At 40.2% G+C, this 24,840-nt stretch overlaps 2 protein-coding genes and 1 long non-coding RNA gene across 5 annotated transcripts; 1 reads left to right on the forward strand and 2 right to left on the reverse strand.

Annotated features, from left to right (window-relative positions):
• si:dkeyp-69b9.6 (zinc finger protein 865) lies at positions 1–8,675 on the reverse strand. Of its 3 annotated transcripts, none has more exons than XM_053681018.1 (3): positions 8,349–8,675; positions 4,033–6,935; positions 1–3,912 (listed from the first exon to the last, which is right to left on the reverse strand). In XM_053681018.1, exons 2-3 carry the CDS (start codon positions 6,098–6,100, stop codon positions 1,538–1,540), a joined length of 4,443 nt encoding a protein of 1,480 aa, XP_053536993.1. In that variant the 5' UTR covers positions 6,101–6,935; positions 8,349–8,675; the 3' UTR covers positions 1–1,537. The 3 variants fall into 3 exon arrangements, 2 of the variants coding, with proteins under 2 accessions (XP_053536993.1, XP_017326168.1); XR_008396582.1 differs by having other exon boundaries at positions 3,774–3,912; positions 6,237–6,935; XM_017470679.3 differs by having other exon boundaries at positions 3,771–6,935.
• Positions 8,676–9,101: 426 nt separating this feature from the next.
• LOC108266881 (uncharacterized) lies at positions 9,102–12,266 on the forward strand. Its single transcript, XR_001812972.3, has 2 exons — positions 9,102–9,335; positions 12,038–12,266. It is a non-coding gene; the product is annotated as an uncharacterized LOC108266881 (long non-coding RNA).
• A 409-nt stretch (positions 12,267–12,675) lies between these two features.
• Positions 12,676–17,477, reverse strand: LOC108266860 (protein shisa-7). The gene is made up of 5 exons (XM_017470669.3): positions 16,570–17,477; positions 16,292–16,458; positions 15,558–15,623; positions 15,185–15,373; positions 12,676–13,733 (listed from the first exon to the last, which is right to left on the reverse strand). Exons 1-5 carry the CDS (start codon positions 17,409–17,411, stop codon positions 12,796–12,798), a joined length of 2,202 nt encoding a protein of 733 aa, XP_017326158.1. The 5' UTR covers positions 17,412–17,477; the 3' UTR covers positions 12,676–12,795.
• Between the last annotated feature and the right edge of the window lie 7,363 nt (positions 17,478–24,840).

The following is a 24,840-nucleotide window of genomic DNA, read 5'->3' on the forward strand; positions in this document are numbered from 1 at the left end:
TAAGCTTTTAAATTTTTATTAAATGCTTGGGTATCATCAACAACCAGCTTATTATAGGTAAATAAAGTGATAGAAACATACTTGTTGATTTACTTATTATTATGAAAAAAAAAAAAAAAAAAAAAACGAGCTATGGGTAGTATGGCCTCACTACATAAGAAATTAAGAGAAAGGTATAAGGGATGCTTTCATAGTTGGCAAGTGGGCAGACTGTCTGACACATAATACATGAACTAAGGTATGAAAGTGATAACGTCCACTATCATTCCAAACTACCTGCAGTGTACCTATGATAAAAACATATTTCACCTTTGTTTAAAAAAATCATAACAATAATAAAATATTGACACAATTTACATTACAGTACACTTGTTCCTTCCTAATTCTACCTTAAGAGTCTACATATAAAAGCTTCACCATGCCAATAGATAAAATTTCGAAATGAACAGGCTTTGCTGCCTCATTGTAGTGAAATTTAGATATTGAATTATATTGTTATTAAGGTATCTTCAAACCTGGTCCTCGAGAGCTACTCCAACAGAACTTATTTCTCACCCTACTCTACTACATAATACAGGTATAACCCACATATCCCAATAAATCGGATGCTCTGGAATACTCTGATGTTGTGTTATGGTTTGTTAAATAAATCAACAATGCATGCAAGTAGCTCTCAATGAACAGGGCTGCATATGTTGGGTTTTTATTATTATTATTATTATTATTATTATTATTATTATTATTTATTATTATTTTGGGAAGCCTTTTCCAATTTAAGTGCTGATCCTTCCTTCTTCATACTAGTTTTCACCCCAAAGATGGACACACCCCTTCTGATCCTCTCACTTAATCTCTAGCATGAAGATGAAAGTAAAAAGGAGTGCTTATTGTGGGATTTTTTTTTTCAATTTCATTTTATACATTTCCAATTGTATGTAATATGGAACCATCCAATAATCAACATTCATCCAACACATTAAGACCAGTGCTCAACATGCACAGATTTGAACAAAACACTGACCTTCCTAATACCTTCTTTCTTTTCTTCTTATGCTACTAATGCATTGTTACAAAGATCAAATCCCCACACTTGTTCTAAGTGAACTACACATTATACATACCAGCGACAGAATAATTCTACAGAGCAACTGCTGACTTACAGTGAGTATTACCATTAAGGGAAATACTTTATTAGTAAAATGATTATAAATTCACCTAATGACAGTGAAGGAGCCAAGATGTTGTTCAACACACAAAACTATATAAGACCCTTTTGCAGACTGAGTTGGGGTTTGTTAGTCGGTATCTTTATAAAAGACATCTGCAAGGCATTTGTAATTTTGCTTGTAGCAGTTCAGTTTGGAAGTTCGGTTTATGTGAGGAACCCATGATAGTTAAATAGAAAAGAATAAACTAAGAGCAATCAACCGACCTTCTGATGGTCAGATACCAAGCCTTAGTCTCTATTTTTATCATGCAAAACACAATGTCCTTCTTGCTACTACATATTGAAGTCATTAAGATAAATGAAGCACACTCAGTGACTGTATTGTATTTGCAGGGTTGAAATATTCCCTTTACTGTCTCCTCTTTTAAAGATTTTTCCTGTTGTCAATTTCAAACAAAGAGCACTCCCTCGTGTCAGTTCTGTCAGTTTTCCCCGACAAGTTCTTTTGTGTCTTGTGAGGAGTGCTGCATTCCAGAAACGAGAAGGACAGCGTTTACAGGAAAATGCTCTATTGGATAAGTGAGAGCTTCTATGAATAAGGGCTGAAAGTAATTTGCGAGATTGTTTTCCACAAACTGCACATCTTAATCGACCCGAAGGGTAACTGACTCTTGGGCAATGTCTAGCTGCTATGTGGACCATAAGTGCTGCTCTTCGTGAAAATGTTGTGAGAAAACAAAAGGGACAAGGGAATCGTTTAAGAGGAACTTGAAATGAGAGCAGTCTATATAGTTCCAGTCCTCCTGAAGGGCTCAGTTCATACACAACTCTGCTTCCTCCGCTACCTCTTCTAATCCTCAAAAGCATAGCCATTTTTTTCCTAAATTTACGTTGCCTTCTACGAAATGTTTTTCTCATTCTTCTCTGAAGCTTTCTCTTCTCATTTCTCTTCCTTTCCCCAGCTGAGAGATCCATCTGTACCCCGTCCATTCTTGTGGTCTGACCCCATTCGTAGCCTATCTTCTCTCTCCCGTTCCGTCTTTTTTTTTTTTTCTTGCGTCGTCTTAGTTCTTCTTCGCTGGGAAAGCTGTGGTGGTGGTGTGGCTGGATATTAGCCTGATGCTGATGGGAGAGAGAATGGTGCTGATGTTGCTCAGCTGGAGACAGAACAAGAGGGTGGACAGGTAAGTTTGGGTTGAGTGTATGTCTTTGGCCAGCTTGATACATGGGCTCACCTTTTACCCCTGTGTGCTGATGGGATTGTAGGGAGGAACTTGAAGGCAGAGGCTGGGAGTATGGTGTGGCATTAGAGGAGGAAGGGAGGGATGTACTGGCATCATAGAAAAGAGGTGAGTACCCAGCTTGTGGTTGTGGTGGAGCATGCTGATGACTGTGAAGAACCCCACCATGAGAATCCTCTTCTCCTTGGTTTCCACCAGTTGGTGCAAGTTGGAGCAAAGCATTTGTGGCTGCTTCACTCTCAGATACTGAGCCACCAACACTGGTGTCTTCTCCAGTGACACTAGAGCTCCCTTGAGCTGTTCCTTGACCAGTACGGGTTAGGCCATGCTGAGACAGCCTGTGTCTCGTAAGGCTGTTGGAATATGCAAAGGCCTTCCCACACACTTCACAAGAAAACAGCTTGTCACCTCCGCCTTCGTGCACTGTTTGATGATGTGCAGTAAGATGGAAGTGATGACGGAAAGACTTCCAACATATAGCACATGTGTAAAGTCTGGGAGGAGGATGGGGATTTGACCCATGGGGTTTAACATCTTGTGGGTATGGATAGAATGAAGAGTTACCTTGACCACCTTGGATCATGCTCCCACCAGGAGCTGGGTAATTGTTAAGGTTTTCTCCTCCAGGTGTTGTAGGTACTTCTTCCAGTTCCCCTTTCTGGTGTAGCTTTCCATGTCTCTTAAGGCTCTGGGCATATCCAAAATCCTTTCCACAAAGAAGACATTTATAGTTTTTCTCTCCAGAATGCACTGTATGATGCTTACTAAGGTGAAAAGCCTCCCTGAAGTATTTGCCACACACTGTACAGTGATGAGGTTTTTCCCCAGTGTGAATTCGGTCATGCCTTCGTAGAGTTTCTCGTCTTGCAAATCCTCGACCACAGATGCTGCACAAATATGGTCTAACGTCCCCTAGACCCCCTGCTGTTCTCTGGGAGGACTGACGTCTTTTGGGAGGCTCTGCACCTGCTGCCCCAGGTTCCTTCTTTTTACGAGGCTTCCGAGGGCGTTTGGGCTTTCCACCTGGGGTCTGTTGGATTGATTGTTGGTGAAGTGCCAGGGTATCCTGGTTTTCAGCACCTCTAAATGATTTATCCATTCCGGATGTTGAAGACGGACCACCGGGTGAGCCGAGAGTGCCTAGTCCAAGACCTCCGAGTAGCCCCCCAATAATATCTCTTCTATCGTCTCCTCGACCACTATTGTTAAGCTCACCAGTCATGCAATTTGCTGCTGCAGCAGTGATAGCGGAAATAGCATTATTGACAGAGCTTGTAACATCATCTTCAGAATCATCCAGCAGAGCAGAGAGGGGTAAATGTGGGTGCTGTTGGTGAAGCTGCTGGTTTTGGCTTTGTGGGTGTGGGTGCAGTGTAGGAGCTAAAGGTGCTTTTCGTAGTGCTGGCCCTCCTATGCCTCCACCACATGAGGATGTTCCAGCATAAAGGTTGCCTTGAGAGCGCTGGTCTTTGAAGTTATTGTAACCATCACTCCGGTAAGACCCTGCATGACAAATCAAACAGTATGAATGCTGAATATACAAATATCCCCTTAGCACATCATACAGCACAACTTTATTTGGCGCACACACATACTATCCTGTAAGATAAATATGTGACTCACCCACTGCACTAGTTACCATTCCATCACTGGAAGCCCCTGTCTTACTGTTCTTGCCACCAACTATAGAGTTGCTACTATCACTCTTCGGTCTTGGTCCTCTGCCTGATTTGCCACATGTGCCTGAGGCTGCATGGTTCAACAAAGAGGTACTCTCACGGAAACAGCGGCCACAAGCTGGACAACGAAAAGGCTTCTCTTCATGTATCTTTTCATGACGGGTGAGGGACTCACGCCGATTAAAAGCACGGCTACAAGTACTGCAGGCAAATGGTCGCGCACCAGAGTGGATTACACCATGCTGAAGCAGGTGTCCCTTTTTTTTAAATCCTTTTCCACAATCTGAGCAATGGAACGTCTTGTCAGGACTTTGGCATAAGGATGATGCTGAACTATCCTGGGTTGAGTGAGGAATACTTGGATCAGCAGGATGCAAAACAGGATTTACAACGTTACTTCTTGTGCCTGCTGTGCCTGCAGCGGTCAACTCATGACTGCGTAAGTGCCTGCGCAGGCTGGATAGGTGAGTGAAAGTTTTTCCGCACTCTCCACAATGATAAAGTGGTTCGGGTTCATGGTGAGATGAACGAGGGTGCATGGAGCTATGATTGTCATGTTTAGAACTGTTCGTCACGAGAACTGATGCGGATGTAGAAGTGGGAGCAGAGGAAGAGGATGATGACACAACTGAAGAGGAAGATGGGGGGGTTAGGTGGGAAGGAGGATCTCTACCAAGTCCTGACATACCAACACGGCCACCTCCACCAAGGCCAGGTGTAGCATCTTGGCTAAGACCCCCTGAAGTGCTACTACTGCTGGAGTTATGATTTGCAGAGCCATGACTATTGCTGCTGCTAGTGTTACTGCTGCCATCAGTCTTCCGCTGAGGCAAGTACCCAGCCATTGCTTTCTTTCTCCTGCCTCCTCCACTTCCTCCTATTGCACTGTCTACTTTACCTTCATCCTTGGAGAGGGACAAATGTAAAGGCAGAGGAAGTGGTAAACCAGGTTCCTGTTGCATCAGAGATGCTAGCTGGTTTGAGGAGAGGACAGGGATCCCTTGAAAGTCAAAACTGCTTAATGAGGAAGGTTGAGATGAGGAATGAAGAGGGTGATGTGGATGGGGGTGTGACAGAGTGTGAGTGGGCAGCTGTTGTTGTTGTGGTGGTGGCTGCTGTGGCTGGGGCAAGGTGGTTGAGTGGCTATGTGTGTGTGAGGAGTGTAGCGCAGGGGGCGGAGCAAGACCTGAATTTGATTCAAGACCTAGATGGTTGTGGCTTCCTTGCTGTACCAAAAATTGCTCTAGGCTGGAATTGGCTGGTACTCCGGAGAGAAAATACTGATTAGCAGCTAGCATACAACTAAACTGTTGATGCAAGCTCCGTGCATCAGACTGAGCTCCTGTCAATTGGTGACCAAGGGAAGTTACTGCACTAGTGCTGGAAGGGTTGTTGGAGCTAGAACTTGAAGGAGATGGGGAAGAGGAGGATGGTCCAGGGGATGCTTGGGGAACAGATAGGCCAGGATGTAATGGGGGAGGTGGAGGTGGAACAGATGATACTAGTCCTCCAATTCCTCCTGCACTTCCTCCACTTCCACTACTGCCTGAAAAATGGTCAAATCTCCCAACTCCGGGATGTAGCTGTTCTTGTGCAAGGGCTGCCTCAGCTGGATGAAATGAACGCAAAAACTGAGGATACCCACTCACGTGACTTCCTCCACTGCTACTGCTCCCAGACATTTTGCTTGACTTCCTTGAACTTTGTGAAGATGAAGACAGTGACTGTTGCTGTAGAGGAGGAGGGGGTGCACTCATTTTTGCAAAAATTGATGCAGAATCAGAAAAGGCACTGCTTCTAGATCCTTGCAATGGGCCTAAGCCAAGTCCAGACAAAATAGCCCCAGAGGTTTCTACTTGCTGCTGCTGTTGCTGTTGCAACTGGTGCTGGTGAAGCTGCACTTGCTGCTGGTGTTGTAGTTGTCGCTCTAATCCAAGACCTTTGAACTGATGGGCTTGGTGTCCACTCAGCATCTCTATGATGTCCACATTGTATTTTCCAAATTGGAACATTTCCCAGTTACTGAAACATGGGTGTGCAATGGCAACACCTTCTGCTCTAGGAGCAGTAACAACAATCACACTAAAATTGCCAGATGAGGTGTTACAATGACAATCACTGTTGTTTCTCTAACCTGTTTCAACTCACCCTTGTGTATGGCCTGCTTTGAACTGATCTGCAGTTAGCTGACAATCACCAACTGTTCCCACTTTATAGCCAGTTGTGCCAAGCAGATGCTGCAGCGTAGAATGGGTTTTCGGTATGGATAGTGATATTCCAAAGTTCTGCAACACACAATTCAAAGGCTGGATTTGATTTTTGAGTCTTTAACAGTTCTGTGGTTTAGTGCTTGACGGTTACTCGAGTCATTGACTGTGGTTAAGAAGCTGTCTTTCTTTTCGGTTCTTTTCTTTCATCAGTATCCTTGTCAGTAATGTTTTCCTTGAATTGCACATTGGTCAGTCCGTCATTAACGTTAATGGATTTGACTTGCTCTTTTATGTAATGTAAATGAGAAGATGTGTAAATCACATATGGTGACACTTTATTTTCACATTTTGAAAGTGCTTATTGATGCTTTTGTTATGAAACAAAACCAAGATGACTAGATAAGACTTTTCTTGGTTACATACTTGAGTTCATTACCATCCTAGATATGGATAGATTTCTCCAAGTGCCATGTGTTAGTTCATGACAGTCAAAGCCTGCTAATGTTTAATCCATTCAAGCCCAAGTGATATAGAATTCCTTTTCCAAGTTTCAGCAAATATTCTTGGCATCTTTTCCATTGTTGAAGAAATTACTCTCAGATGCATGGGACGTTTCTCCACACCACGCCTCTTCTCACTGCGAGACAGAAAAAGAGCGAATATAAATGTAAATGTGCGAAGTCGACTGATTTCACAGGCCCCTAGCTTCCCACTGCTCTGTGTGGTTTCATTTTTCCCCCTGCCCCTACAAGCCTAATTTAACTAATGTAGGCTCGATAAGTAGCTGATACGCTGGATTTGGTACGATAGAGCAGAAAAACAGGAAAATCTATACAAGGCTTGCAAGTGGAGTTGAGAGCCCCATCCATAAACTCTGCATGTGACAACAAACACAGAAACAGTGGCAGTGGTTTTGCAAAACCTGAGAATCAGTGAACCATATACTGATTTTTGTGCATTGTTTCATGTGTACAATAATCATAATATGGCGTATTCTTTATTAAATATGTTTAATGCAAATAATGTTTGTAATATAATACAAAAGTGACTTTAGAATGATAGGCACTCATCAGCTTATTACATCTCATATTGTATGAAGCTGTTGCCCATACCATTTTGCAACAACAGACACACACACACACACGTATATATATGTATAAATAAACAAACAAACAAAAAAACTTTAATTACATAAACCCGTTGATAACCCAAAATAAAGGTATGCTTTGAATACTGTTTGGTTTTTTATCTTGCCTTAATAGGATAAAATATATTGCCTTGTGTAAACACAGTAAAAAAAAAAAATAATAATAAAAATAAATAAAAATCATATTTCACAAGAATGTAAAAATTTGGGGATGGTTTATTCAATAAAGCACATCGCAGTCTATATAACACCTCTAACCGATATGTTTACCATTTGCGTAAGGCTTTTGCGGAGGGTCACGTGAAGAAAGAAAAAAAAAAGTGCAATTGCATATCAGCTAAATTTCGCAATGCAATCAAATGCAAGCAAAAAGGCAATTCCAAAAGTTGCACTTATTCTCGCACATTAATGTTTCCTTTACACGTCGCGTGCCGCTCGCATTGTGCAGAATAAAAATGATGCTGAGGAGCCGCGCGAGCCGTTAGCGGGGAAAGGTGTGAATTTCAACTAATTATTACATCTGCCGATACCTCTCTGTGTCACACAAAAGGAAAATGTCCGTTTGGACACGCAACGCGGAGCAAAGAAACCGACTTAACCGAGCGCTCACATGCATGACAGTACCGTTACTACAACACGTTACAGCGCGAGAATTTACGGCTGCGCAACACTCGGAAGAAAACCGCCGCCGTAGTTAACATGTCGTTAGCATGCAAAACAGCTGGCTAATAGCACATATTCAGCTAGAGAAGGGACATAGCCTGCTATGTCATCAGTACATGATGCGCAACTAAACATCTGCAAGCATGGATTTATACACAGGAGCAACACGTCGCTGAAACGCCGATAACAAACGCGTCGTTACGAAATAAAAGTCGAGACAATAAAACAGGCCTTTTTTACCTATGCATCCATCTTTTAGATTGGGAAAGAGATGAACGGGGCCTGCTACACTCTCCCACCCTGCCCCTCTTGCTCATATGCCCCCTTGTTCTGCGTGCTGTTTTCCAATCGTTAGCCAGATAGCTAGACCTTATGTTCACCGCAACCTTGCCTCCTTCACACACGCTCTTTGTCTCTTATTTTAAGTGCTAAACGTGATTAGCGTAGGTTTGTTCTATTTTAAACGACACCAAGGCTGGTTTTAAGCGATGCATGTTTTCACTTATTTGTCGACTAAAATATTTAAGACCCGCTATGCTTTTTTTTTTTTTTTTTTTTTTTTTTGTGAAAGGAACGAATGACGTGTGAGCGCCACCAGGCGTTTCCGGGTTTGAGAATATTTCCGGTTGATACAAGTGCGCAATATGTTTATAGTTAGTCGGCGTTTCATTCCGTCGCTATTTGTTTATTTTTAATCGTAATCGTACTGTAATAATATTGTTTTTTGTTTTTGAAACCGTTTTGTTCGCTAAACTTTGGCTGAAGGTGGTGGTGAGGTCTCGCTGCTATCTCGGAGCTGGCTGCTAGTCATGTAGCGCGCTAGCAAGCTGTCAAACTAATGTTTACGGCGTTGATTAAAGACGAGACATCTCGGGGTTCTTCTTGCGCGTTTATAAGTTTGCGGTGGGGTTTTTTTTTTTTCCGCGCCGTAACCGGATAGACTTTGACACCGTGGGATGTGAACAAGCAGTGGCCATTTTATTACTGCGTGACAGCTGAAAGTAAAAGCCCATGTCCGCATCAAAATGGCTGCCTCGGGTTTGTTGGGGTTTTTTTTTTTTTTTTTTTGGCAGCGCGTGTGTCCAGGTGGACAGTGAATACTGACTGGTGTCTGCTGAAGTGGCACACAAACATACAAACTGTGTCGTGTAAATGTTTCCCAATGTGTGCTTTTTAAAGACAGTAATCTCAAAGACAGTTTTCATCAGTTGACTTTATTTTACAAAGGTAAACAATCATATTTGCCTTATGTGTTATCGAAGAGGGATATATATATATATATATATATATATATATATATATATATATATATATATATATATATATATATAACAAAGTGCTGAATAAAATAATAGTGTGATCTGGGCATTTCAGTGAGTAAAATATTTCACTTTTGACCAAACCTCTATTCTGTTGCTTTTGTGTTACACTCTTTTACAAAGGTACGTTTAAAGCTATTCAGTGTGGGAGAATATTTTTATTCCCATGTAAATGATTAAATTGGGTTATTTTCAGGGAAATGCATCATCTAGTTTGACTGTTTTCTGCACGTGCTCTAGTGTAATTAAATGTTTGAAATTTCATTATTTTATTTATTTATTTTAAGCGTAAGTACTTGATAGAATATTTCTGAAGAGAAAAAATATTCTACCTGGAGCTTCTTCTTTGAAATGTGTAAGCTTTATAAGCATACATTTAATGTTATTTTGATTATACTTGACATAAAAATGTTGAAGGCCTATGTCAGTACAACTGATGGTTATCTTGTTCTTTGCAGTTTTAAGTTTAAACATCTCATAAAAACTTACAGTTATGGCTTGTGGGTACAAAACTGAACAGACATTGCTACAGACTTTTTAAGACCAAAAAAAAAATGCTAAATCAATTTAGCTATTCTAATATTCCCTGAAATAAACATTCAAACAGCTGAAATTTAATTCAAATCAACCTATTATTCATTTACATACACACTATGACATCATATCAACCCATTGGGATGTCATTGCCCCAATGACACTGGCAAGCTTCTTTATGATGGTCACACTATGACATCACGCTAAGGAATGTTTCAGTGCACTCATCAGGATGCACTGAGGATTGGTAAAGAATGAGTGCCTGTATTTGTGCTTGTATTTTGTACTTATAATGCAAAATAATTGAATGAGAAATATAGATACCTAAAAACAAGTTAACACTAAAACCACAGAAGAAAATATCACCATCATAATGTTAAGATGTTAATAGAGTTAATAGAGAATAAACAGCAAGAAAAAATATCACCAATAACCATAATATTAACTGTCATATTAATGACAATAACAAACACGTATGTATAAGAGAGTCTGTAGGAAGATTGTCTCTAGGTTTTGTTTGTAACGCATCAAGATCCATTTTAATTTCTGTCAGAAATAAGTGAATGTAGTCTACAGCCACCACATGAAGAACTTCTTTCACTTCTCTGCCTCAAAAATTACTAGGCGATTTACTCCAAACTACTTTTACTGGGAGAAATACATTTGAAATAACTAACTATCTAATACTAAAATGTTTACCATTACTTGCTGCAAACTTTTAGAAATGTATGAGAACTAAAATGGTTTACACCGTAGCCTGTCCTGTAGGCTAGCCTGAGGTCATTACCTCACTGCTTTCCTTTGCTTCACAGGATTAATATCTCAGTCTGTGTACATTAATGATTACTGTCATCAGTGTTCTCATCACCTTTTAAATAACAATTAATAAACTGTGCCTAGGCAATCTACCACTGACACACATGTAGTATAGCCCTTAATATTGATAAGCATTATTGATTATGATATTGGGTGTGACGCTCTGTCCATTTCTGGATGAAAGCAGATCAACTGTGTGAGATGACTTGTACTCTCCCCATGTTCAGTCATCACTTTAACAGCGCAGACACATGGCTTTAGGGAGATTTCAACAGCAACCCAGCAAGTTTGTTAGTAAGCTCATCTAAGTGTCTGTGCACACCTGAGCTGAATTCTGATGTTGGCCAACCTTGCCAACATTTACTGTGCTGTGCTGCCTAATGAACATAAATGACCCTTAACAAACCTCTCTCTATATAAAACTGTGAACATCTGGACTCCTGTTTTCTTCATCTAAGCCACATTTAACAGTTTGAGGCATCCATATAAATAAAAACTTTTCAACAATACATACAGCATATGTAGAGCTTATAATGGCACAAATGTGTGCACATCCTTACAGAACTCTGTTTTAGTATTCTTTCGAATTCTTGGCCAACGTCCTTCAGCCAAGGCAAAATGTTCTTGTGAAGTCCCTGCACTTGAACATGGAAGAAACCGTTGGCTTAGAATCCAAACAAAGTGCCATTGATCATTAATGAGTTCATTTCAGTTGGTGAAAGTCGATGATTGTCAGCTATATCACTTTCCCTCCCCCTCTGGCCTGGGCTACGTTGCCCAATCAGAATGGCTTTTGAAGAAGATAACTACCCTCTTCATTGGGATTTTTGGGTCGAAAGAACAAAATGAAAATTATTGGTTTTATCTTACTCCACACAGATATTGATTTCTGTGAACTTTATCAAAACTAGCTCCAACAAAGCAGTCTTCATCTAGTAAATCCACAAGCAATTCTTCCAGAAATTGTGATGCAAAGTTTGATGTGTATGAAAAAGGCAACAATAATCATGGGGCTATCCTAAAGCTGATGCAGTTTAGTTTCCCTTACTCTATGCAAAAAAAAGTCTTTTTTTTTAATCATAGCAATCATTTTTGGATCAACTTGTTTTTGTGACATCACCATCTCATCACCATATATTCTCTTGTTTTGTGACAGTAGCTCTGATATCCCACATTTTTGTTGAACTCCTTTTGTACTTGACAGTTTGTCAGTATCCTGATGTGTTTGTATTAATACACACTTCTGTTTACGATCTGTAGCAGCAGCAACAATCCAACTATTGGATCAACCCATTTCTGGTTTGAAGGGATCCTCTGATGTAAGCAAATGGCGTGCAATGTTTCCATCAGTTTTTCTTCTTTCCTTTCTTCCTTTCTTTTCTTTTTTGATAAGATGAATGTTCCATTGGACATCACTTGAACATATGGCTCTATAGTGGCATTAAATGTCATGTAATATCCAGTAAAAAAAAAAAAAAAAAAAAAAAAACATGACACAGTGACATGAATTTATCTTTCTTCACCTGGTTACCCAGTCTCTTCATGTACAATATTCATTTTTGACAATGTTTTCTAAGGTGGCTATCATCAAACTTATTAAGAAAATTACTATACTGTAATTATGGCTGAAATTTTACAAAGAGAATAAAACAACAACTTTAAAGTTTTAAACATGTCTGCAAGACCATTGTGTTCTCTCTGTATTTACAGCTTCTATTTCCCTTGTGATTTCCTCTACTTCTCCATCTGTTATTTTTCCTTTCATGTCCTCATTCTCTCTATACGTTTTTTCTTCATCTGCTCTCCCTTTCTATGTCCTGTTTTCATTCTTTCTCTTACCTATACAATCCTCCCACTCCTTTTACACTCTCCTTTACACTTTTCACTCCCTTGCCGGCCCACTCACTTATTCTTTCTTCCTTAATCCCTCCATTACCTTCCCACTCATCGCACCCTGAAACTCACCCTCCAAATCCTCCGTTTTCCTTAACTCTCTCTCAATCCCCTCCATCCTCTCTTCACACAGTCACTTCATTTTTGCTCCCCGTCCGAACGCCCTGGTTTGAGGCCACCCCGCCTCCACTGCTCCCTCCTCCTCCGGGGATGAAGTGTAGTTGCTCAATAGTATTTTGCCTCTTTGCAGCAAAAGCTAGCCTCCTGGCGCTATGACCTCCTAGTGTTCCTGTGCCCATGACAACCCCGGTTCCTTGCATTTCGTTCCATCCCATTCCTCCAGCTCCGCCTCCTCCCAGGTGACCCGACATGGCAACTGTGTTACGCTCTTGCTCCCGACCCGAGGTCGGGTGTGAGTTCATCTTGATCATGTGATGGCGATCAAGTGAAGGAGTGGCACAGACATTCTGCTGTGATTGAGCCTTCTGGTGGCTCATGCGGGGTAGAGTGGGCACCATGCCCCCTCCCACTGTGTAGTCGCCCATGCCCATGCTCATACCACCCCCACCACCTCCATAATCGACTCCACCCATGCCCACTTCCTCCTCTAGATGATCAGGTGACATCAGCAGCCTCTCCTTAGATTTGCGCAGGGTGTTCTGGGCATTGGAGTTTTGCTGTTTTGCTGCTGCAGCATTCATGGCCTTGTAGTACTGGTGCTGCTGGTTCTTGGAGAGCCGTGATAAGGTGTTGCCATCCCCAAGGGCAAGCAGCTGATCTGTTGATTTGACTCGGCGAGGAGGTTTGGAAAGGGTGTCGTAGTTCTGGTTGGGCTTGGATTCTTTAGGCTCCAAGGGATAGGGGTTAGGGGTATGGCTTGGGGCAGACTGAGGGTGAGGTATGCGGGGACGGGTGGCATGGGTGGGGAGTGTGCCTCTCCCCCCTATTGTATAGTCACCACCCCAAGGCAAGTGGTGCTGTGATGAGTGGAAGGAAGGAGGGGCATTGTTGGGTCTCCGTTTAGTGGTGCAGTATCCTGAATATTCTTCCAGACCTCCTTTTTCTGTGGTTGGGGAAAAGAGCAGATGTTTTCAAGAGTTTACTCATGTAGAGACAATCAGAATTGGTTATTTGTACCATTAACAAACAATATTTTAAAAATTATAATGCCTAATGTATTAATAAAAAATTGTTTGATTTATTGTTGTGTTGTATACACAATAAAAGCCTAGTGTAATATTTGTCTGTCTGTTTGTGTATAACTTATTTACTTTATTCTCTGTGCTAAATTGTGGTGCCCAATAAAGTAATACATATTTTTAGTGTAATTGTAGCATTTAATCGATTAATAAAATAACAATGGATGGTATCTAGAGGCAACAGCCTAAAATGTAATCATGATGAAAAATCACACTTTTCGTATTGTATAGCTGGTTGTATAAAACTTACCTGGCTAAACATTTTGGGAACTCTTTTGGGAACAACCAAAATCTCATTAAAAAAAACAAAAACTAAACACTGCTGGATATTGATTTATACCTTGATATATGTTTTGTTATTTTGAAATGTTCTTGACCTATGGAAATGGTATAGGTCATGATAACACCAATAACACACACAGTAAAATCATTTGTTCATCTTCAGTAACCACTATATTCTGATCAGTGTCACTGTGGATCCAGAGCCTATCATAGGAACATGTGATGCGGGAATATGCCCTGAATGAAAGTCCATTGCAGCGTGCCATGCGCCCACACACTCACACACTTGTTCACACTGTGTTCACACTAGGGGCAATTTAGCACAGCCAGTCCACCGACTGGTGTATTTTTGGGAGGTGGGTGGAAACCAAAGAACCTGTGAAAATCTGGACATACAGTAACCTGAGTTCAGGATAGACCTTGAAGCTGTGAGGTGGAAATGCTACCTGCTGAGCCACTTGTGCTTCCCACAGTAAAATTTGTGTCATTATATTAATATACCTACACCTTACACACACTGGTACATCAGAAACTAGTTTAACATTATATCTGTTACTTTAAAACTCATGATTTCACTGAGTGATGAAAGACTATCTTTTGAAATCCAGATACTTTGGATTAATATACTATGAATTAATATCATATGAATATATTAACCTTAGTGTGATCACTCATAGAAACCCAAGCTGTATCTCTTGATGTCTTACAGTTGTTTAATTGTATCTGCCTAATTCTGTTGTCCTCTAGTTTTGCTGCTATTTCTGAATCTCCACATCATACCTGATGTCTAGATGCACTTATTGCTAAAATGAGGCCTCCATGCTGTAATCTGGCATCATTAAAATGGCCTTCACAAATATTTAGAGTTCCCTGACAATTTTCTCAGCGAACTCTGATACTCACTTAAGTGAAGCCGTGTGTATATAGTTTTAAGCAAACTTGTAGAGTTATGTCCAGTTGTCCTACACTTAAGTGTCCCACAGTACAATAGAACAGCCTAGAGCATTTAGTGAGGATGCTCCAATAGACTCACCCAGCCGTTTTAGGGAAGAGTATCTGTTGAGCTCAGGCTTCATGGCAGCCTCATATGAGGGAGGGAGCTGAGCCAGGTTATGAAGCGAGTGGTGAAACGAGGGCTGAGGCTTCATAGCGTTAGTGTGCTTATTGGGTTTTAGTGTTCCACCAGCGGTCATCTGCATGTTGTTCATCCGTGGTGCACGCTCTGTGGACAGCAGCATACCTATTTTAGTTGACAGGCTAATAAATAGCAAAACATGCATTTATGTATGCACAGACTTAATTATTACATTTTTATGTTGTAGTTTTGTTTTTTTCACATGCACATAAACTAATTCCTTTAAGCATTATAGAATGGAGTATAAAAGTACAGATTTGAGTTGACTTACCAATGGTGGCACTGTGTTTGGGGCTGGAACCTGAGGTATGGATGAAGTTATGCTGCAGATTTCCCACTAAAACAGTGTAAACCACGACATGTGAGAAAGGGTGCATGCAAGATAAGCAATCTCTGGGTAATTTTGTATCATTACATTTTGTAATACAGTTAATGGCTCTACTGATTTATCATTGATTTGTCTAAATAAATGACTGCATACTTACACTGTGTAATACTGGTATACTGAAATTATTATATTTTCATTTATTTTTAAAATTTGCAACATTTTTGTTAAAGTTTTACACAAGGATTAAACCTATTCATGAAAAGCTTTTAAGTTACCAAAACCTAAACTCTTGACAACACAGAGCATAATAATTAGAACAGTTGGCACGACTTCATCTGTTTTGGGAGTGCCCCCTCATTGTGAACACCCCGGGTGAAATACTGCTGCTGAGATGACTGATGCCATGAGCATCTGTTCCCTGTAAGTGATTGCTTGTAAAGACTCTGTGTTGCATTACAGAATTCTTGCCACATCCATAGCAATAAAGATCATTCTTTGTGCATGACGAGCTTCTGATTCATGACTCAACACAAGACTATATAAGAATATAATGGAATACATAGAACTAACTCATTAAGTACTAAAAGATCTCATTAAATTACTGTATCTTCTCAAATAAGTAACTGAAAAAGATCAATCTTTTCAAAAGAAAGAAATCATCTGGTCAGTTGTCTCACATCGGTTGTCTTTGCTCTGCAAAGTAGGGTACAGGTTCTTAGGAGGCCGTCCAAGAGTGCCCTCTCCTCCTCCTCCTCCTCCACCTCCACTGCCCAGGGCGACACTGTTGTTTCTTTCTCCCTGTTGGACTGGGCTAGATTGGTGGCGCAGCATGTCCACCAGAGCTCTGAGAGCACAGACAGACGTTCAAAGGAAGAGAGAAAGTAAACCGTTCAGATTACAGGTATGTTGACTTGATCACTGAGCCCTTAAATTAAATATAGCTGTCTTTTCTTACCTGGGCATATTGAGCTCCCTGTTGCGTGCCTGCCGTGAGGCCTTGTTAAAGGCCACCTTGATGGCCACAGCCACAGCAACAGTGAATGAGATTACTCCACCAATGACATATATGGTATTGTTGCTCTGTTCGATGCGACTGAGGTCAGGGTCAGTGAGATGATGGGGCGGTTTAGTCCCTGGTGGTGGTGTGTTGGCCCATACTGGCGAGTGGTAATTATGGCAGATGTTCTGGTCAAGGCGCCGGGTGCGGTCTGGGCAGCAGAAGCGGTAGTGACATGTACCGCAGCAGTAGATAAAGTCGTCCTTAGAGCAGTTGAAGGTAAGATCATACTGGCCCATTACATCATAGTAACCACGGCACACATCCACTTCCACCAGTCTGCGTGGAGGTGGGGCCACCTGTGCCGCTCCGAGCGGAGGTCCCAGGGCATCGGCTGTGTTATTTTTAGAAAGCATGACTTGAGCCTGGGGTCTGGGCGGTGTCTCTAGCCATCCCGTCGACCCCTTCCCTCGCCCATTTCCTCTCCCATTTCCTCCACCTCTGGACTGCAGTAGTAAGAATCCCCGGCTACTGGGCCTGGGGCTGGCGGTCGGGGTGCTGGTAGGTCTGATCGGTGCATTTCTGGTTTCAGAGGGATCCGACACACTGGCTGAGGACGTGTTAAGTGGAGCAGCGATTAACAGGAAGAGGAGGATGACACGCGTTCGGGCTCCTGAGGTGGCCATCATCTTTATGTGACTAAAACTACTATTTTCCCTTGCTGACTCAACCCACTGTTCAGTGCAGAATCCTCCTTTAAAACCCCAGTCCTTAACAACGCATGTAAAAATGTAAGTCATGAGTTTCCAACATAAAACGTTTGTATAAACGTCTGTAACTGTGCAGTGTTCTGGGAGAAAATACGGGGCGGGTGGAGGGTGGCAGTGATGATAATGTAGTCTCAGACTCCAGGGAAACTCAGACCCTCAATTCTTCAACAGAACATAGGAAGCCTAAGCAACTGGCCTAATGGTTCTCCCTTGAGGCAAAGTAAACTGAGAGACACTCACTTCTCACCTTATCTTAAAATTTTGCTTTAGAAGAAACTAAAGTTGGTTTATGTCTCAAGAATAAAATGGCTTCCTTTATTAAACAAACACTAGTTAGGTAGAGTTATGCTTTTAAAAGGCTTTTTAGTTATATAATAAATGTATGCATGTCCATTTAGCACAACTTAGTATATAATATATTCTCCTTGTTTTGGCACTTATTAAGATGATTTTGCTTAGAAGCAAATGGCAACTGTAAACACCATAAAAATGTAAACTAACGCACTGTCTTTTTTGTCTTCTGTATGACTTCTATACAATTTGGGCACTCTTTATAGTCAACAGTGGCACTTAAGTCATTAGGAATTTCCCTGACCCGTAATACTCCCTGAATGCAATTTTCTTTTAATCATTTAAAACAGTTTAAGAAGCAACTATATTGTTGAGATAATATTAATAATCTAACACTAATATAGGTTTACGTCTTTAGAGGACTACTTATGGTGGTGAAATCTTTGGAATGGTTAAGGTCAGTGTGATGGGGAATCATTTTGACTGCGCAGCCCTTTAAAGGCTTTTCTCACTGGACATCTAACCAATGCTTTTCTGCTCAGAGCAGAGCAGCAAACATTTTATCTGCTTATTTAAAAAATGGTGCTTCTACTATTTGTGCGAAGGAGTGCAATGGTGTGGATGAAATAAAACATATGAATCCCTTTATCTCTAAGAAATCAACTATTTCTTACTAAAACAATTTACACATAGTAATTCCTTACTTAGTAGTTTACAGATATCTGCTGTTGAATTGCGTACTGCTTATTTAAAAATGTAAGAAATAAATAAATAAATAAATAAATAAATAAGTAAATAAGTAAATAAAGTAAACACTTATTTCACTTATTTGAAATGAAATTGGGAAAACTGAAAAAGAAAATGTTCTTTCTGTTCAAATGTTGGTTCTCTCACTTGAATTGTCTGAAGAACCTCACTTTATTTGAAATCAGCACTCGGTTTGGGTGTGACAACAAATTTGTTGAGCCACGTCTTCAGCAAGAAAAAGGAACCTTTAGAAACATTTGATGCATGTAAACAGTAAAAACTACACTGAAATCCCAATTTTCAATCCTTTTGAATGCCGATTGGTTGGCTTTGGAATCTGATGATCCGTATCAGCGTTGCTGTTTTCTCAGGGTGGTGTGACGAGCTTCTGAAATACAGAACAAATAAGTTGATTACAGACACATCCTAGACAGACAGACATACATATACAGGCGTTAATGCAAGACTGTGGAACGTGGCCATATTTTCACTGCACAACCACAACCAAATACAATGTAGTTATACTGTACAATAGTAATAAAACACTGGGTAAATTAACGACTAATTAACAGATTCAAGAAGCAAAGCAACTGATACATTTGTTCCTTGCTAAATTCATGAGCAGAAAAATGATAATGCATGCTTTGTGAAAAGCCTTTCAAGCATTTCAAAGCCCATTAAGGATAATTAGTGTTCAGTTGATTATCCTGAAGACTATATCACAAACATTGCAGGGGTAAATTCCAGTATACGCCTGGAGACAAGAAAAGGAATGGTGCATAATAGTTGTGCTGCATGGTGCAGGGAAGGGTAATGGCGGTTTGTTTAATGTGTTACTATGTGCCAGTGTGAGTCAGAGGCATTGAGAGGTCTGAATAGTAGCGATGATCTGAACAAGCAGTGATCAATTCCTTTCATAAGGCACATGATGAGGCTGCTTGTGGGTGCGTTATTATACGTGTCAGTATGTTTATGGCTGTGCATGTGCATGCGTGTGAAAAAAAGAGAGAGAGCAAGAGAGAAAGAGAGTGAGCGAGAGTACGAGAGAGAGAGTTTCTGCTGCTCCTGAGATGTCTAAATTGTATCTGATTTTTTGGGGGGTGGAGGGGTTGCATTTTCAGGGCAGAAAATAAGAGGAATGGGAATAGGAGGAATAAGAGCGAGTAAGATAAATGCAGCAGGAACAAACAGAGCCAGAGGTATGGCAGAAAAGCTCTGTGTGTGGTGATGGTGAAATGCGTGTGCAAGTGTGTGGGAGTTCAGCGAGTGGGTGGCAGAGAATGAAGAGCTTTCTGTGACACCGCTTACCAGCACACACATGCACACATAGTATACAGCATGGTATGTTCATGCAGCATGTACCGAGCAACTAGAAAACACATTCAAGACACACACCAAAACAATCCACAATGAAACAATATTTGGGAACACACGCAGTGAAATGAAGCACAGAGCCATATGCACGTCTACTGATGAATGCATATGCAGGTGCTGCTACAGACACACAGTGCTTTTGTTTTATCACTTCTGTATTAATTTCTTTATTGCTGTTTGTTACAATTTAATTAAGCCATTCCTGCCAACTGCACTCTTGCCACTCTCACCACTCTTATCTCATCACTTAGGTAGAGTGATGAAGTTCATTTGCCTGTAATTACTCCTTGTGTATAATATATAAAATATAATAAAAATATATAAAATAGGGATGGGCAATATGGTGAAAATATCACATCATGACACTTCATATGTAGGATTGCTAACAAATAAGCAGCAGAAAAGTACTGTTTCATGTTTCATTTAAAAACCTATATGTTCCGTGATACTATTATTAACATATTAGTTACTATTAACATATTACTATTAACTATTAACATTCAAGCCTTTTTTGTTTTACTCTTGATAATTACAGCTCATGGAAATAAAAAATCCAGTATCTCAAAATATTAGAATAAAGAATTTATAATACAGAAATGTCGACTTTCTGAAAAATATGTTAATTTATGCACTCGATACTTGGTCAGGGCTTTAATCCATTTGCACGAATTAATGCATCAATGCGGTGAGGCATGGATGCAATCAGCCTGTGGCACTGCTGAGGTGTTATGGAAGCCCAGGTTGCTTTGAGAGCGGCCTTCAGCTCGTCTGTATTGTTGGGTCTGGTGTCTCTCATAGATTCTCTATGGGGTTCAGGTCAGGCGAGTTGGCTGGCACATCAAGCACAGTAATACCATGGTCAGCAAACCAGTTACTAGTAGTTTGGCACTGTGGGCAGGTGCCAAGTCCTGCTGGAAAGGAAATCATCTCCATAAATCTTGGCAGAATGTCTAAAATCTCCTGGTAGACGCCGCATTGACTCTCGACTTGAGAAAACACAGTGGACCAACACCAACAGATGACATGAAACCCCAAATCATCACTGACTGTAGAAACTTCACACTGGACTTCAAGCAACTTAAATTCTGTGCCTCTCCACTCTACTACAGACTCTGGGACCTTGCTTTCCAAATGAAATGTAAAATTTACTTTCATCTGAAAAGAGGACTTTGGACCATTGAGCAACGGTCCAGTTCTTTTTCTCCTTACACTAGGAAAGACGCTTCAGAAGTTGTCCCTGGTTCAGGAGCGGCTTGACACTAGGAATGCAACACTGCGACATTTCTGTATTATAAATTCTTTAATCTGATATTTTCAGATACTGGATTTTTTATTTCCATGAGCTGTAAGCCATAATCAAGATTAAAATAATAAAAAAAGGCTTAAAATATTTAACTTTTCCATATTCTAATTTTTTAGATGCACCTATATATACATATATACTCGGCAAAAAAAATCCAAATAGGCTTTACAGATCTTTATTGGAAAGAGTTTAAACAAGGTTTTTCATGCTTGTTCAATGAAACATAACCACTTATTGCACATGCACCTGTGGAACAGTCCTTAAGACACGAACAATTTACAGGTGTTAGGCAATTAAGGTAACAGTTACAATAAGTTAGGAACCTAAAGAGACCTTTCTACTGACTCTGAAAAACACCAGAAGACAGATGTCTAGTGTTCCTGCTCACCTGCGTGAACATGCCACAGGCCTGCTGCAGGGAGACATGAGGACTGCAGATGTGTCCAGAGCAATAAACTACAATGTCTGTAACGTAAGACACCTAAGACAGTGCTACAGGGAGACAGGAAGGACAGCTGATCGTCCTTGCAGTGGAAAATTACCATGTGTCCCCCCCCAGACGTGATCGAGAACTTGTGAATGCTTTGGTGGAAGAGTGGAGTAACATCTCACAGCAAGATCTGACAAATCTGGTGCAGTCCATGAGGATGAGATGCACTGTAGTACTTAAAGCAGCTGGAGGACACACCACATACTGACTGTTACTTTTAATATTCACCCCCCCCCCCCCCCCCCTTTATTCAGGGACTCATTATTCCGTTTCTGTTCATCAAATGTCTGTGAAACTCACAAAATAAAAGCAGTTGAATGTGAGAGGACGTATATTTTTTGCTGAGTATATATATATATATATATATATATATATATATATATATATATATATATATATATATATATATATATATATATACAGTACTGTGCAAAAGATTTAGGCACCCTATTTTTTTAGTACAGACTTTTGTTATAGATTTTTATTTTATGGCTTCTACATTATCGAGTCAGTACAAAAAACATTTTAGATTCCCAAACATTTGTTTTCTAGCACAAAATTAAATGTTACAGAAAAATATTTGTATGTTATTAAAGAAAGCAGCATATTACGTAAGAGACGAAAAAAAAAAACCACAATGAGGGCTGCTGGATTTTGCTGCAAAAATAAGAAGCAAAATCTCCAGAAGAGCCATGGCTGGTTCTGCAAGATGCTCAATAAAACTTACAGCTCATTTCCTTATAAAATTACACTAATTGTACCGGAGACTACTATTTTTATTTTTTTTTATTTTTTTGTCACTCCAAATATTGACTTTGTTTCATTTACTATTGCTTACAGCTCTTTACAGTATTTTTTTTTTGTAGAAACAATTAATTTCCTTTCACACACACACACACACACACACATACTGCATGTGTGTTTCTATTTCACTAATTGTTCCCATTTGTTGCATCTTTAGTCACAAATCCTAAACATGTTCACATAAACAAAGCACTCATCTAAACAAGGGTTCACACTATTTATCCAGCATTTCAGAGCAAAGCAGGCCGTCTCCATGGTCAAGCACTGCTCTTTTTACCCTATTTGTCCCTGATTCACAAATGTCTGTGCACTCAACAATGCTGTCCATTTAGTAATCAGATATTCCGACTATCGATGAAGTGGCCCAAGCTGAGAACACATGCTCTCCTATTAAATAGACCAGCCTATTTTAGGCTTCGTGATCCATTCAGTAGCCATAGGATATCCATGAATGTAAATAATGTTATTCTGTCCTTTTATGTGTAGCATGTTATAAACCTTAGCACTAGGCAAAGGTAGGAAACTTGCCCCCTAAAAATGCAAATTACATATTTTTATATTATTGCTAAATAATATATGCTGAAAATTCAAATATCGATGATAAAATACTGGATAGGGTCCCGTTCCTATATTTTGCCCAGGGCCCCCTGGTAGTGCTTCGTAGATACTTTACATGCAGTCATAAACTATTATGCAATTAGGGTTTATTTAAACTTTATTTTGCTCAAATGCCATTGTTTTAAAACAATGCTATCCTATTGGGGACTTTTAGACTTTATTCCTGTGAAATTGTGAAACTATCTGTAACTAAACATTTATTGTAATCGTACATAATGTCCCAATATGTCTGTATCTTTTTTTTTATTCCATTACAACACTCAGTGGAAATCTGATCCCTCATATACAATAATGATCTGAACTCAGGCACTCACACATAATCTAATCCAACGTGCTAATAAAGGAACGGCTCACATGAGAATTTAAATCTGCTTTGCTTTTAATTTATGTGTCACTACCGATTTTACTTACTTAATCAAGACACAAATGTGATTTAGGGTCCTTGTTGACTTCCTTTGTATTTGTATTGTGCTAAAACTACATTTGAGAAGACTGTCTTTTTTAAGTCTTTATCCACTGTAATTCACAGCTACATTTATGATCAGCTGTACTTCCTAATGACTAAACTGTTGAGGTGCTGTGTATCACTGACACTTATGCAGGGTTGTCATTTTTATTCATTCTCATTCTAAATGATTGCTGTAGTGCTCTATTAATTCAACGACTGAGTCCATTGATCCACTGAAATCAAAGCTAGCACAATTGCATGTGCACAAGTACATGCTTGCATTCAAGGCATAAACTGTTCACAGCTAAGTATTTGGTGCACAATGTACAACATATATAGTATTTAGTTTATGGTATGTAAGTAGGCATGTGTCATGTGTGTAATCCATGTAATAATTTTTTAAAAAACAAACAAACAAACAAAAAAAAAACAACTTAGTCAATTATATTCCTGAAATCCTGTTTTTTTCTCATGAAGAGTAAATCATAGAGAAATGGCGCTAAAATGCGTAGGCCATTTCGACACCTTAGAAGCTATGTGGAACAGTTCACCCTTCTCTGTAAACTGGATTAGCCTTTCTTATGCACAGTACCCGTCAGCAAGAGACTGTGGGCGATTTGAGAGAGATGTGCCACTGAAGACGTGGCGCATTGACAAAGAGTTTCCAGAACACTGCGACTGCCGAGTTTATCAAGGAGTGACGATCAGACCATCAGATTCCACTGCAGTGGTGTGAAATGTTGGCGTTCTCTTTATTCCAATCTACTAAACAGCACATCTGTTTTGGACATTCTCTCCTTTTTCTCTCCATTGCTCCCACCCTTAATTTCTCCCTCACTTTCTCCCGCTCTCTCTCTCTCTCTCTCTCTCTCTCTCTTTATGATATTCAGTGCGTGGGTTGAGGCAGCTAGCTCTCTCTCTCAGAATAGCACTGCAGCAGTTCATACTTGTGTGGAGGGAAAGACGGAGAAAGAGAATGACAGAGAGGACAAGAAGACCTTTGTTTCCCCTCTGAGGTGTCTGTCCTTTTGGAAGACACACTCTTCCCCATTTTTTGCACAGCACCACTGGTTTTTCTTCGGCTTTGCACGGATGTGATGTTATTGGTAGTTGCATAATATGCAAGATTTCTTTAGTTAGTCCCCAACAGATGTCATCTATGTTGACACTTTGGCAGTGGCATTAGGTTCCAGTGCAGGATGCCAGTGCAGTCACAGGGACATTTGCAAATGGGTTGCTTGGCATTCAGTGTCCCGTATCTCACCATTCAAATCATCGGCCAAATGGCAGAATTATTTCACGCCATGCGCTCACTTGTACAAAATGCTTTCAGAAGCATTCGTGGAGCCATTTCCATAGAAATATATGGATAAGGATCTGTCTG

The sequence above is a fragment of the Ictalurus punctatus genome, chromosome 1, assembly GCF_001660625.3.
Source record: "Ictalurus punctatus breed USDA103 chromosome 1, Coco_2.0, whole genome shotgun sequence".
Taxonomy (NCBI): Eukaryota; Metazoa; Chordata; class Actinopteri; order Siluriformes; family Ictaluridae; genus Ictalurus; species Ictalurus punctatus.

Bases quoted from the DNA above. Each gene is read 5' to 3' on its own strand.
- LOC108266860 (XM_017470669.3), bottom strand. From the start codon at position 17,411: ATGACTTACATTTTTACATGCGTTGTTAAGGACTGGGGTTTTAAAGGA. The intron at 16,459-16,569 runs GTAAGAAAAGAC...CTGTGCTCTCAG, and splicing joins AGGGAGCTCAATATGCCCAG to AGCTCTGGTGGACATGCTGC. The intron at 15,374-15,557 runs GTAAGTCAACTC...TGCTGTCCACAG, and splicing joins CAAACACAGTGCCACCATTG to AGCGTGCACCACGGATGAAC.
- si:dkeyp-69b9.6 (XM_053681018.1), bottom strand. From the start codon at position 6,100: ATGTTCCAATTTGGAAAATACAATGTGGACATCATAGAGATGCTGAGT. The intron at 3,913-4,032 runs GTGAGTCACATA...TTTGTCATGCAG, and splicing joins AATGGTAACTAGTGCAGTGG to GGTCTTACCGGAGTGATGGT.